The 13,511-nt window shown below is 62.9% G+C and overlaps 1 protein-coding gene across 1 annotated transcript in view; it reads right to left on the reverse strand.

The window, feature by feature from the left end:
• PHF21B (PHD finger protein 21B) overlaps positions 1 to 12,225 on the reverse strand; it is a 42,163-nt gene extending 29,938 nt beyond the window's left edge. Inside the window, exons 1-2 of the mRNA XM_040988362.1 lie at positions 12,108 to 12,225; positions 11,186 to 11,251 (exon numbers count right to left, since the gene is read on the reverse strand). Of these exons, the coding sequence (XP_040844296.1) occupies positions 11,186 to 11,251; positions 12,108 to 12,161 (120 nt within the window). The 5' untranslated portion in view covers positions 12,162 to 12,225. The remainder of the gene's footprint in view (positions 1 to 11,185; positions 11,252 to 12,107) is intronic.
• Positions 12,226 to 13,511: the final 1,286 nt, after the last annotated feature.

Here is a 13,511-nt window from a genome sequence, read left to right on the forward strand (position 1 = left end):
ATCAGCACACACGTATGCAACGTTCTTCTTCCACAGCTCTGCAAAGTCCCCTGCTCGTCAGCAACACCACTGAGGTTGGCACCCGCTCCTGTAGCACAGTAAGGCAATGCAGCTATTTCTCAGGTGAGCAAACTGAGGCTCAGCAAGAGTTCACGCCTCATCCCGGTGTGTGTGGTGAGCCAGGCCTTCTTCCACACCCCAAGGTGCCACACCCTGATGGCATCGCAGCCATCCCCACCCCCATCAAAGCAACCCTTAAGGTCACTCCCAGCCTCACTATGCCCCCATCCCGGGAATTCCTACATCACCACCAGCATCTCTGTTATCACACAATCTCTATCACTCTCACCACCTAACAGATAAGGGTCCAATCAAGATGGAACAGGCAGGATGCCCCCCGCCCCTCCATTCTGTCAGGGCCAGGAGGGGGGCTGACCACACAGAGCCAGGGTTCTGCACCACTTCCGACCCAGCAAACAATGGCCCAGGAGCCATGCTCCTGCTGTCTGTCTGGGTGATCCAGGTGGACTTGAAATTCCCGGCCTCGGCCTAGCCCAGGTCTGGCTACCGCAGCCCATGTGATGCCTCGCTTTTCTCTCTAGAACTTCAGCATTAACCACCAGCAGCCAATAGAACCTTAGGCCCAGGCAAAAGAGGAGCAGGTGGAATCCAAGGAATGACCTGGGAACCAACAGACCCGCCAGCGACAGCCAGCATCACAAAGACAACATCCAGTCCGGGCCGCACCGTGCCTGGCACCATGGCTCATTCAACTAAACCCTGCCTCGAGTATCGGGATCCCATTCGGGAAACTCGCCATCTCTGCCTCACCAACAAATAAACTAGAAATACAGAACCCCAGGAAATGCTTGCCTCAGGAAATGCTATCCAGACATTCCCACTTCAACAAAGACACCTGGAATGCTGTGGATTCCACGCCGTCTCCTTCCTGCGGCGTGTACTTCGGTGATGTCAGACCTCATCTGGCTCCCGTTGTCCGTGAGCTGCTTCCACAGCCACCATCTGTGAACCCATGTCCACCGGCTGCAGAGACGTCTCCGCAGGCACCGAGGAGACCAGCCCTGTCTCCACTGTGCCAGGCCAAAGTCAGGAACCAGGAGCTCCTTCCAGGTCCCCCATGTGGGTGCCTGAGCCATTTTTTGCTGCTTTCCCAGGCCATTAGTGGAGAGCTGGATCAGAAGTGAAACAGCTGAGACTCGAACTGGAGCCCAAACGTGTTGCCAGTGCTGCAGACAACAGCTTAGCCCGCATGCCGCGGTGCCAGCCTCCTTGGTTCTTCATCCCGTGGCACCCTGGACACACACTGTCTCCATCTGTCATAAAGCTCCCCGCAGCAGGTGGACGGCTGGAAGGACACGGGCTGACCAGCTGCAGGATAAGCTGGCATGCCCCAAGATTGGAGTTGGGCCCTGCTGTGCACACAGTGCCCTCCCAGCAGTGAGGACTCAGAGGGGTCTCCTGGACAAATCAGTCAGCACTGGCACTGGGGGCACAGCTTGGCAAAGCACCATGAATTGGGAGACAAGTTCACCTACACCTCTGCGGACGACTGCTGGCTACTTTCCCACCAACTGGGAGATGATGGCTATTGGAGATTGGCCAGGGCAGTTGACCTGCCCAGGGACTTGGGGCTCAGGGCACAGGAACAGGGGCTGCAATGCTGCTCCATCAGGAGAGCCTGGGCAGCTGTTACACCACTCATGTGCCTGGCAGACCCAGCCAGTTCAAGTACAATCCAGCTTCCTGCTAATGAGTCTGGGAAAGCAACAGATGGCCCAAATGCTTGGGACTCTGCACCCACATGGCAGATCTGGAGGAAGCTCCTGACTCCGGCTTTAGCCTGGTCCAGCCCTGGCCGTGTGGCCATTTCAGGAGTGAACCAGTGGGGAGAAGATTTTTCTCTGCATTTTCCCCCACACTCTGTCTCTCTCCCTCCAATTCTGCTTTTCAAATAAATAAAAAAATTAAGTAACTGAAGTGGAATAGCACCAGCGGAAGCTAAGCTCTCTGCACCCAGGGAGAGACAGACCCCAGCCAGCGTGCACTGAGACCCCTGCAGCAGCTCTCAACTCAAAGCTTCGGCCACGGCAGCGGGCAGCATCAGCGAGGACAGGCCGACACGGCCACCGACCGGAGCCGACATGAACCTGATGCAGATGAACACAGGATCCTCCATCCGGCCTGACCCCGCGTGTCCAGGGGGTAGACGTGACCACCTTCGGTTGAGGAGTGCCCCACCTGGACCACTTGGTACTTCTTGGGTACCAAGTCTGGGTAAACACACTGAGGCTGAGGTCACCAAGATTACAGGATGGTAGGGAGTCTGGTGCACTGGGCCCCCTTCCTGCCCACACACTGCCCACGTCCACTCGACCTCTCCTGCACTTCCCTTCCCTGCCTCCACACAGCTGATCGCCACACAGGATGAACCAGTCTCCACTTGCATGGATCCAAATTAGCATCAGGACAGGGAGGGAGCCCAGACCGAAATGCTCAAGCCGAGCCCCGCCTTCCCAGTCAGGGCCACACTGCCCTGTGCACCACCAACAGGGGGTGGCAGAGACCCAAGGCAGCCCTGGGGAGGCAAATGATCCAATCCTCCTGCCCTGTCACACTTGTCCAAGTGGGAATACCTGTGGCAGCAGGGTGAGTGGCTGCCCAGGATGCAATGAAACGTGTTGCTAAGATACAAACACAGAGCTGTTCATCAGAGGACACTGGAAGCCAGTGGCCAGGCACTCAGCCCTTCCAAGGCCACTTGCTTGGTTCTGTCCTCTGCGTTCCTAATTAGATCCGCCAGGTCAGAGGCTGTGCCCGCCAGTTAAGTTCACTCAGCAGAACGCACTAATAAAACCCCTTCAACAAGATGCCATCCTGGGCTGGGGTGTGGGTGGGGAGGGGCTGCGGGGACCCATTCACTCAGCTACACGAGACACAGGCACAAGTCCAGGCCTCAGGCCGGGACAGCAGAATCGCCCGAGGTTGGAGGCCAGACAATTGGAGAACCTGGAGCCTCACCACCCTGGAATCCTGGGGCTGTTGGGGTGCAGAGTGTCCCAAGGCCTTAGGCTGTGGGTGTGTCGCGGTCAGCCCCACCACAGCTGCAGCCTTTGCACTCTTGGGCGTGCCAAGCAAGCTGCCAGTAGAGGGAGAACAAACAGAAGAGAGGCAAGGTCACAGCCATGTTACAACCCACGTGACAAGCCACCTAGCAGAAGCACAGGGAAGCACTGGCCGTGAGGTCAGGGCACCTGCCAGCCCCAGCTGGGTGCCAGATGCCCAGATGAGAGGACTCCAGGGGTGGCAGTCCTCTCAGGCCAGCAGCAGAGCCGTGGCAACAGGCTCTAACTCCCTGGTCTCACTTGCACCTGGGTGCCTGCTCGGGCGCTCAGGCCAGTAGCCTGAAGCCCCATCCCAGGACCGTACCAGCCCCAGCCACACTCTCACATGTTGCCCCCGACCCCCGTAGCATCTGATTCCTGTCCCTGCCCCACCCGGATGTGCTCAGGTCTCTGAGCCCCGTTGAGTCTCAGGGCCAAGACACAGCAGCCCCATTTCCCCATGCACCTGTCCACCCCTCTCAGTGACGGTCCACAATAGCCCACACCATCTCCCGGGAATTCCTGCAGACTGGGCATGGAGAGCAGCTCCATTCTAACTTCCAGCTCCTGCTCCACATGCTGCCCCGTCTTTGCCACATGGCCAACTGCAGATTCAGGCAGAGGACATGCCCCACCCCCAGCCTGCCTGACCTGGCCCAGGCTGCTCACTCACTCGAGCTGACACTGCCTCCCCTGCCCCCCACACAGCTGCCCCTCACCGGGTTCCACTTCCTGCCAGAGCATCTGTCACCGGCAGACCTGCTCTGTGCTCCATTAGCAGCTCTGTCTGCGGCTGCCTTCCAGACGGGGGCGGGGGCAGCACCGGGGCCTCTTCTGCCCCACTGCAGGTGCTGACCAACATGCTGAGGTCCTCCCCTTGCAACGCTCCGTTCCAGACACACGCCTGGAGAGCCGGCCTCCCAGGCTCATCCACTGGCCGTCCCAGTCCCAGCTCCTCCTTGGGGACATCAGGCACAGGTGGCTCCCCAAACCACCCAGCCATGTGTTCATGTGTAGCTTGGCATTCTGCCTGAGTGACAAAGAGGACACCCCTGCCCTGTCCCTCCCTCCCAGGAGATGCCAATCCCAGCCAGGGACACCCCAGGGGGTCCCCAACGGCTGCTGTTGGGCACCCATGTGGCATCACTTCCCTCCTCAGCCCCTTCCCTCCTTGGGACTGGCTGGCTGCACCCCAACACAGATTCCAGTGACAAACAGCGTGGACAGCCATCCTTCTGCCTCATGTGGTCAGAGGCAGCGACATCCTGGAGCACAGCCCCTCCAGCTGGCTTTTTTTGCTCGTGCAAATGTAACAACAGTTCTGAATAAAAGGAGGCACTGGGGTGACCCAGAGTGCATCCAGATGTGCACGAGGCCTGCCCATGTGCCCTGAGGCTGGCACTGCCCACTCAGGGCTGCCACCAGGGCAAGTAAATCTCACTGCAGAGTGACTGCTAGCGGCTTCCTGGTGACCCACGTGGCAGCTGGACGGAGACCTCCGGGAAGATTCTGGCTTCTGGGCCCAGTCCCTAGTACGGCCCAGCTTCCACTCAAAGGACCAGGAGCTGAGTGGAGCTACCTCCAGAGGCCCCTGGGTGTGACTCAGCCATGAGCCCGGGGGTGCCGAGGCAGCCGTCTGCCCTCCTATTTCCACTGAGTCCCACATCTCGGGCCTGGCCCAGCTGTGGACACAGAAGGTTGAGGGACCCCACCTGTAGCCCAGGGATCTCTGCCCCAGGCACAGGAGCCCCTCCCTACAGCACCTCCAACTCAAGCACACTACGTCAAGAATCACATGTGGATTACAAAAACCTACCTTTCAGGCCTGGCGCCATGGCCTAGTGGGTAAAGTCCTCGTCTTGAATATGCCAGGATCCCATATGGGCGCCAGTTCTAATCCTGGCAGCTCCACTTCCCATCCAGCTCCCTGCTTGTGGCCTGGGAAAGCAGTCTAGGTTGGCCCAAAGCCTTGGGACCCTGCACCCAAGTGAGACACCTGGAGGAAGTTCCTGCCTCCTGGCTTCTGAATTTAGATCAACCCAGCACCAGCCGTTGTGGTCACTTGGGGAGTGAAACATCGGACGGAAGATCTGCTTTCTCTGTCTCTCCTCCTCTTTGTATATCTGACTTTGCTATAAAAATAAATCTTAAAAAAAAAAAAAAAACTACTTTTCCTTCCATTTCCAGGAACTTTCTGAATTGGACTCATTCTTTTCGCAACCATGACCTGCCTGAGTCCAGGCTAACAAAGTGACAGTAACCCCAAGAACTGCCCCCTCTACCACCACTCTTGGCAGTCTGGGAACCACGCCACGCGCGTGACACGCACTTCCTGCTCCAACCCAGACAACGCTGCCAGGAAGGCAGCAAGGGAAGTCACACCTGGGATGCCCGTGTCCGTTTTGGGGTGCCTGAGACAGAGTCCCACCTGTGCCAGCCCCCTGCGGATGCTCCCTGGCAGGCTCCATGTGCTTGGGTCCTTGGCAGGCACAGGGATGGAGTTCCAGCTCCCGGCTCCAGCCCTGCCCATCTCTGAACGCTGTAGGCATTCGGGGAGTAAACCAGCAGGAGGCGGCTTGCTCTCTTACTCTCTCTCTCCCTTTCTTTTTCAAATAAATAGAAAATGACTAAACAAATATCACTTTAAAATAATGCAGGCATGGAAAACAATCTCCACAGACACACCACTCCTGCTGCATTCGAAGGGGCTCCCGGAAGGCCTCGGGGGCGCCAGGGACCGCAGGGCCGCCGGTCACGGCCGTAACCGGCCGAAGCTGCATTAGCAGTTGTCCCCACACCCTGGACACTGCACCCAGGGAACAACAAAAGAACATCCTAAGGACATGGATTTGCTCCTTTCGCAAGCAGGTGCCATCTGTAGAGAGCAGGCCTCCACCTTAAAGCATCACACAACATCTGTCAAACAACACCAAACGCACAGCAGCAGGGCTGGGGTGAAGGTCAGGCGTGTCTCCCCCAGGCCCGGGCTGAGGACATGCTCTGGGGTCAGGCCCACATTCCCACCCCGGGCAGCAGTAGTGTCAGCTCCTGAACAGCAGGCCAGCTGTGGGAGGCCCGGGACAGCAGAAATCCTGCCCACGGCCACCTGCAGTGGCCGCCGTGGCCAGGCTGGCTGCTGTTTCCGTTTGAACAGCACTCCAGCATTATGCCACGCGTTCACCCACACACACCTGCCCACGCAGGGGCTCAGGCCACGAAGCCCCACGCCAGGCCTCAGCTCCCCCTCTCGCTGGCCACATGCCTCCCCTAAAGGTCTGGGAGAGCCAAACCTGCCAGTCCACTAACTATCCCAGGAGGCAGCCTCCCAGCCAGTCTGCCACACGAAGTCCACGGGCTGAGGGGTTCCGGGGGCGTGGAGCCACCCAAGGCCCACCTCCACCCAGATCTTTAACATTTCGGGGTCCACATACCTTGCTGTTTGTCCTTCACACTGTGTGCCTAAGGCACCCACACTGCAACAAGAGCCAAACCAAGGGGCACGGGGCAGGCGGAGGACTCCACCCTCGCCAGCCGTCTCAGGAACTAAGGCTGCGCTTTCTGAGCACTGCTGCCTGCACAGGGCTGCGGGCCGGGCCGGCTCATCCTTCAGAGGCCTCCTCCACCCCGGCGGTCTCCACACGCACACCTCCCAGCTCAGGATGGGTCCTGGGCACACCATGGGTGCGCTGCACGACACGGGGAGCAGACACGCACTCACCAGCTTCACACATGTGAGACAAAACAGGGAACGCATGCAGGACCAGGTTTCCCCAAACACAGAGGCACCACAGGAGAAGCAGGCTACACCCCGCGGCCAGTTGCCTGAGCTGCTCCAACAAAGCGCCATGGGGAAGTCATCCCGTGGGAGACCTTTGGAGTTCGCGGATGCCCACCGCGTAGGTCCAGCAGCAGGTGTACCCAGAGGCCCAAGCGTCCAGCTGATGGGGAGGACAGAGGTGCTACCAGGACAGGCCAGGGTCAGCAGGCAGCCGGGCCCCCTCCCCAGCAGACAGCCCCAGAGGTGTTTCCTGAGACCCAGTACATCCTGTGTATGTTAACGCTCACGTCTGTCTGCTGAAGCGGCCCCCTCTACTCCGTCACGGCAGGTATCGGCTAGCCTCGGGTTGTGGGAGTGAAGGCCAACGCGCAGTAAGGCACTGAACCCTGCTCTTCTGGCTGCGTCCTGTCCCTCCTCCACCCACACCCCAGAATGAAAGTCACCAGTACATGCCAGGAGGACAGGGTGCCGGGCAGGTGGGGAGGCTGGCATATCCCAGGCCTTGTCGGGCACACCTGCCTCACCACCACAGGTGAGAGCGTCTGAGGGCAGGAAGCCTGGTCCACTAACATTCCAACGCCCACATCTGGCCCAAGGGGAGCTCCTGGCATGCCTGTGTAATCTACCTGAGCTGGCCCCAAGACAGACCCCATATCGCCCAGTGAGGTGCACAAAACTGGCCTAGGAAGTTGTGTCCGGTGCAGCCACAAGACATGTGCATGTCCAGGCTGCATCTGATGGACACGCCTCCCAGCTGGCACAGCCCCCTCCCAGCTGGCACAGCCCCCTCCCAGCTGGCACAGCCCCCAGCCCCATGACAGAGGAACCAAACTCCCCAACTCCAGTCTGTGCTGCCCTCCCAACCATATGCTGACGCGTCATAGCCATCCTGACTCCTTCTCATGTATAGCAATCACAGCAGGCTCGGAGGCCTCCCAGGGGACCCCCTCCAGCGGGTGAGCTCCAGGGGACACCCCCCTCCAGCGGGAGAGCTCCAGGGGACCCCCTCATTGCAGGATCCTCCCAGGGCACCCCCTCCAGCTGGTGAGCTCCAGGGGACCCCCCCTCCACTGGGAGAGTTCCAGGGGACCCCCTCATTGCAGGATCCTCCCAGGGGACCCCCTCCAGCAGGAGAGCACCAGGGGACACCCCCTCCAGTGGGAGAGCTCCAGGGGACCCCTCCCCACAGCGGGAGGCCTCCCAGGGGACCCCCCCTCCAGCAGGAGGCCTCCCGGGGACCCCCCTCCAGCAGGAGAGCTCCAGGAAACCTCCTCACAGCGGGAGGCCTCCCGGGGACCCCCCTCACGCTCCCCTCATCATGCTGCATGAAGTGAGAGCTGGCTCCCCTCATCATGCTGCATGAAGTGAGAGCTGACTGGAATCCCGCAGTCCCAGGCGCTGCCTACGCCTTTATGTGTGAGTTGGTAGGCTCACACGCAGTATTGATCATGCCACGCGGGATGATGAAGAAGTCGATGAACACAAACACGGAGCTGCCAAATCTGCCTCAGGAGCCTTGGTGAGGCTGAGCCACGTCACCCCATGAGCTGCCTTCTGGAAGCTTCCAGGGGCCTCTTCTCAGTTCTGAGGAGCTCTGGGGGTCCCCCAAGTCCACCCCTGGCAGCCTGAGGAAGCACTGGTTGCCTGAGGCGCCTGGTCCAGCACCCCTCCACCAAGGTGCCTCAAACTCCACTGAACTCTCACAAAGCTCAGGTCTCCCTGACAATGGTGAGCAGTCTCCACACGCCCAAGCAGGGGGTCGATCTCGCCCAAGCAGGGGGCCGGCAGTGAGGAGCCGCCTGCCACCCCAGCACCAGCCGGCCTGCCTCCACTGGGCCACACTCGCCCGTGTCCCTGGCGTTCTGTGTCCGCCGGTCTGTACAGGAACACTTGAGTTTTGTTTGTAAATGCCAAGATCCTATTTATGCCTTCATGATCCCTGAGAAAATCTAAGGTTACAGAGAACTGACAGCCACGTGCCAGCCCTCAAAATGCCCGTTTCCAATGCGTCAAAGGCACCAGTGGGAACTTGATGGCTGCAGCCGGCCGCAGTCAGGATCTCCAACAGCCGTGGGTGACCGGACTGCCATTCAATGACCAGCTCGCCCTCCACGTGTGCCACCATCACAGAAAGTCTGGCATCCCCTGCAAGGGGCAGTCCTCTTCAGAACTGCCCCTCCAAATCCACATGCAGTTCCCACATACTGGTTTTCCCTTCCCAGAGTCTAGGATTAGCAAGCAAGGCCTTGGCTGCAAAGTTTCAGTCCAGCCAGAGCCACTGGCCCCCACGCTTGCCTGCGACCTCTGCCCGGCTGCAATCACAAGCGAACGCCCCCAAGGGCCGGCTCAGCACCCCCAGAGCACTGGGGGGGCAGAGCCTCAGTGCGCGCGGCAGAGCAGCCAGGAAGCTCCATCAGCACGCGGAACCACGGCCCGGCCCCTCCCCTCGCTCTTTTATGAGTCCTTGCTACATCAAAACCCACAAAGGGAACAGCAAGCACCACGCACCCCCACCCGCAGTCACAAACGCCAAGTTCCTGGCTGCTGCCCAGGCGTACTTCTCAGCCACTTGACACCGAGGACACATTCCCAACAGGCCAGGAAGAGAAGTTTCCCCTTCTTTCTAAACACAAAGTCCGAGCCTGCATGGAAACGCCAAGAGCCGCACTGCAGCCTGGGCGCCTGGCTTCCACCTGCCGCCTTCAGCTGCACCTGCACGCAGGTGTCCAGGCGCCTGCCAGCTCGCCCTGGGCGTGAACCCGGACACAGCCCCGCCAAGTCCACGACGCAGCCGCTGCGCACGCAAGCCCCAAGAAGCACTGGAGCGGCGCCGGGGCAACGCTTTCTCTCCCGTGTTTAAACATCGCCCACTCCCACAGCACAGCCCACAACCCATGACAAGCGGAGGCGGGACAGGGGCGAGAGGCTCGGGAACCCTCAGCTGTCACCCTGGACCCCACACTTGCGGGCGCTTTTTCCGTTCAAGAAAAGTATAGGGCTCGCCCCTGCGCGCGCATCTTTGTGCTCCGCGAGAAGGGTCTCCCCGCCCCTCCCCCTCCAAAAATGGCATCGAAGCAATCAAAATGGAAATGCCGGGCCCTCCCCCCTCCCCGCGAGCCCTGCTCCGCCCCTCCGCCGGGAATGGAAGCTTCCAGGCTCCAGCGCGGCCGGGTAGGGATGGGGGGGTGGACACCCCAGCGCCACACGGGACCCCGCACAGCCATCTTTCCCCAGCAGCCCCCACCCGGCCCCAGCCACTTCCCAACTTTAAAAGGACTGGGGGTCCCGCGCGCTCCGCCCCCCGCCGCCAGCCCCCTCCTCCCGTCCTCGCCCCCTCCCCGGCCAGCCCCAGTCCAAGTTTGTCTCGCATTCCGGAGGAAGCGCGATCGATGGTTAGGGGTGGCCCACGGTGGGGAAGCGGGGTGGGAGAGGTGGGGGGGATGACAGCCGAGGGGCCGGGGAGGGGCGGCGTCGCAGAGGGGCGTCGCGCCCCCCTCCAGCCCCGCCTGCCCCGCAGTCCTGAGCGCAGATTGGCTGAGCGCTCAAAGTTCTCGGCCAGGGCTGCGCAGGGAGGGCAAGGGAGGGGAGGGGAGGGGAGAGCAGGGGAGGGGAGGGGAAGGGAGAAGGAGGGGAGGCGCGGGGAGGGGGAGGGGGCGCGGGCCGAGCGCCTGCCTCCGTGCGTGCTGCCGAGGGCCCCCGGCGCTCTGCCCAGCGCAACTAAGTCACAATGGACAACTTTTCTCACCCGAGGGGGCCGGCGGCCGCGCTACGCCACGCCGCGGGGAGCCCCCCTCACCTGACGCCTGCAGACCCAAATGGGGGCAGAACCGGGGGGCCCCAGGGGCGCCTTTCTTTTGTTTCCGGGTGCTGGCGTCAGATTCCGAGAATAAAAAAAGTGAGGCCAGCAAAGTGAAGGCAGGGAGAGCTGGAGGGAACGGGCTTCCCCACCGGCCCGGCCGCGGAGCCCGAGAGCGGCTTCCCAGGGATCCAGCGGCCCGACCCGCCTGGTCGCTCCACCTCCCGGAGCAAAGTGGAGGCGACCCGACGGGGAGAAGCCTCCACGTCCCCAAAAGACGTCCACCTCTCAAAATGGACGCCGGCGGCTCGCGTCTTCCAGTGCGCCCTCCCACCCGCTGCCCCCACCAAGCGGCCCTTTCTTTCCGCAAAGGGCGTGCGGCAACTTTGGGGGTCCCCCTCGAGCAGCCCGGGCCCGCACTTCCCAGGGCGCCACCGAAGTGCCCGGGGCCCTCCCCGCCACGCGCGACAGGGGCTCCCCCACACTCACTTGTTTGTCGCTGAGCGCGGCGATCCGCGGCTGCCTGTCGTGGAGCTGCTTCTTGAGGTCGCCGTTCTGCAGGAAGAAACGAAACCGCGGGCTCAGGCCGGTGCCACACGCCGCTCGCGCCCCAAGTTTCCCGCGCGCCCCACGAGCGCGCGCGGCGGCGGGGCAGTGCCGCGCGGGGCCGCTTACCTGTGGCTGCCGCCGCATCGGGGCAGCTCGCGGGCGGGGCGGGGGCCCAGGCCACCCGGCGGCGCGCCCCGAGCCGCGCCAAGTTCGCAGGTCGGGTGCGCGTGCGAGGCGGTGCGAGTGTGCGTGTGTGTGCCGGGGGAGGGGGGAGGAACAAAGAGCCAAGTAAACACGGCGAGTCCGTGTCGAGCAAAGCTCATAAATATTCAAGTCGCGTCCTAATCTCCCCAACACACACACACACACACACACACAGACACGAGCACGCGCCGCGATCTCGCCAGACTCCGGTCGCCGCCGCTCGCCCCGAGCCACCGTCACCAAAACTACTTTGGCAAACGGTGCGGGGCTGCACGGGGCGTGCGGGACACCGGACACAGCCGGGAGGGAGGCCTGTCTACGCAGCCCCATCTCAGGGGCAACCTCACCAAGCCGGGGGAGGAGGGCTCCCCTAGTCCTGTAGACCCTGGCGTGCATCGAGAGGCTGCTGGGCTCGCGTCCCACGCACGCTCGAGCCCCAAACTGCGGGGTCGCTCGGGAGGAGGACGGGGGCCGGAGTGGGGGCGGGTTCCGTGCAGGTGCGCACCTCCCTCCGCCCCCAGGCAGCATCGGAAGCGGGTTCCTCCCCGCGCGCCTGAGAGAACCTGCGGTGGCGGGGAACGGAGGAGCCCGGGCTCCACCGCGACCCCCCTCCCCATGCACTGCTCGCTCCCGGCCGGGGGTCCCCGGAGCCAGCTACCTGGGGGCGTGCGAGTTCCAGCGCGAGCGCCTCGGGCCGGCTCTGCAGCTCCATCCCGGGAACTTGGGCAGCACTTTGCGCTCACTTTGGCTCCAGCTCCCGGGAAGTTGTGCGGCCCGGTGTAGGGGCAGCGAGAGGGGGGCCGGGCCGGGCGAGGGGCGAGCCCGGCCTCCGAGGGACCCCACGGGCGAGAGCAGCGGGGGGCCGGTGAGGGGCAAGAAAGGCGGCCACCCCAACTCCTCAGGCGGCCCGGCAAGTTGCACCGGGCGTCCTCCGGGCGGCCGGCGCGGCCCAGCGCATGGCCCCGCTTCCCGGTCCACCGGCGCCGGGAGGCCGCGCGCCCGCCCCTCGCCGCCCGCCGGCAGGGACTATATTTCCTCCGGCGCGCGCCTGGATCTCCCAGGGCCTCGGCGAAGTTGTGCCTCGGCACGATGCTAATTCGGCAGTGCCCGGATGGAGCGGGCCGGGACGGCGGGGGGCGGCGCGGGACCCCGCCCCCCGCGCCCGCGCCGCGCCTGCGCACAGCCGCCGCCGGGCGCCCCGAGCCGAGAACAAAGTGGCTGCGCGGCCGGACGCGCCTCCTCAGGGCTGCGGGAGTGGGGCGCCCGGCGCGTCCCCCGGCTCGCGTCGGCGGCGCGGGGCGAGGGTGGGGGGCCGTGCCCGTGGCCCCCCGCTTCACGCCCTTCCCCTCCGGGCGTCCGTGAGCGCCCCCGTCACCGGTCCCCCGGCCGTCTTCTCTGACGCTCGCGAATTAAAGTGTCGACAAAGGCCCCCGGACTTTGTCAGACAGTTGTTGAAGGAGTCCCCGCGCCCCCCTCTGCGGCTGAGAGCTGGCCCTCCGAGGGTGTTTGTCACCCCTGACTCCGGGCTTGATTTTGGGGTACCTCAAGGACCCAGTGCCTGGCCTCCGGGAGGCGCCCAGTGAACCCGGGCGCGGGGTCGTTGTATGGGCGGTGATCACCCACTTGGCGTGGAGCAGGGACAGGCAGTGTGCCCGCTTTGCCCCTGGAGGAACCTCTGGCTCCTCCCACTCGGGGTTCAGCCCAGCTCAGGATGGGGTCCCCTTTCCTCTGTCACCTGTCTTGCTCCAGAAGTCCTTGGCAAGGCAGCGACTGGACCCCCAGGGGGTCTCCAGGCAGTGCAGTAGCCAGGCAGGCAAGGCTGGCTGGAGCTCAGGGGCTCCTCCAGGGCAGCCTTCAGTGCTCTGTGGCAGCGGCGCCTTGGTGCCTGTGTGCTTGTCCCGCGTGGGTCGCCCAGAGCCTTGGTCAAGGTCAAGTCTAGTGAGTGCAAGACGGCCCAGCGGAGCAGAAGTTGGTGGAAATGGACTTTGAGGAAGCCTGGATTCCCGGCCCCAGACACTCCCTGCTTGGTTGTGCCCTGCATGCTGGAGGCCCTCCTGAGCCC

This window comes from Ochotona curzoniae, unplaced genomic scaffold, assembly GCF_017591425.1.
Source record: "Ochotona curzoniae isolate NIBS_2020 unplaced genomic scaffold, NIBS_Ocur_1.0 contig_1014, whole genome shotgun sequence".
Taxonomy (NCBI): Eukaryota; Metazoa; Chordata; class Mammalia; order Lagomorpha; family Ochotonidae; genus Ochotona; species Ochotona curzoniae.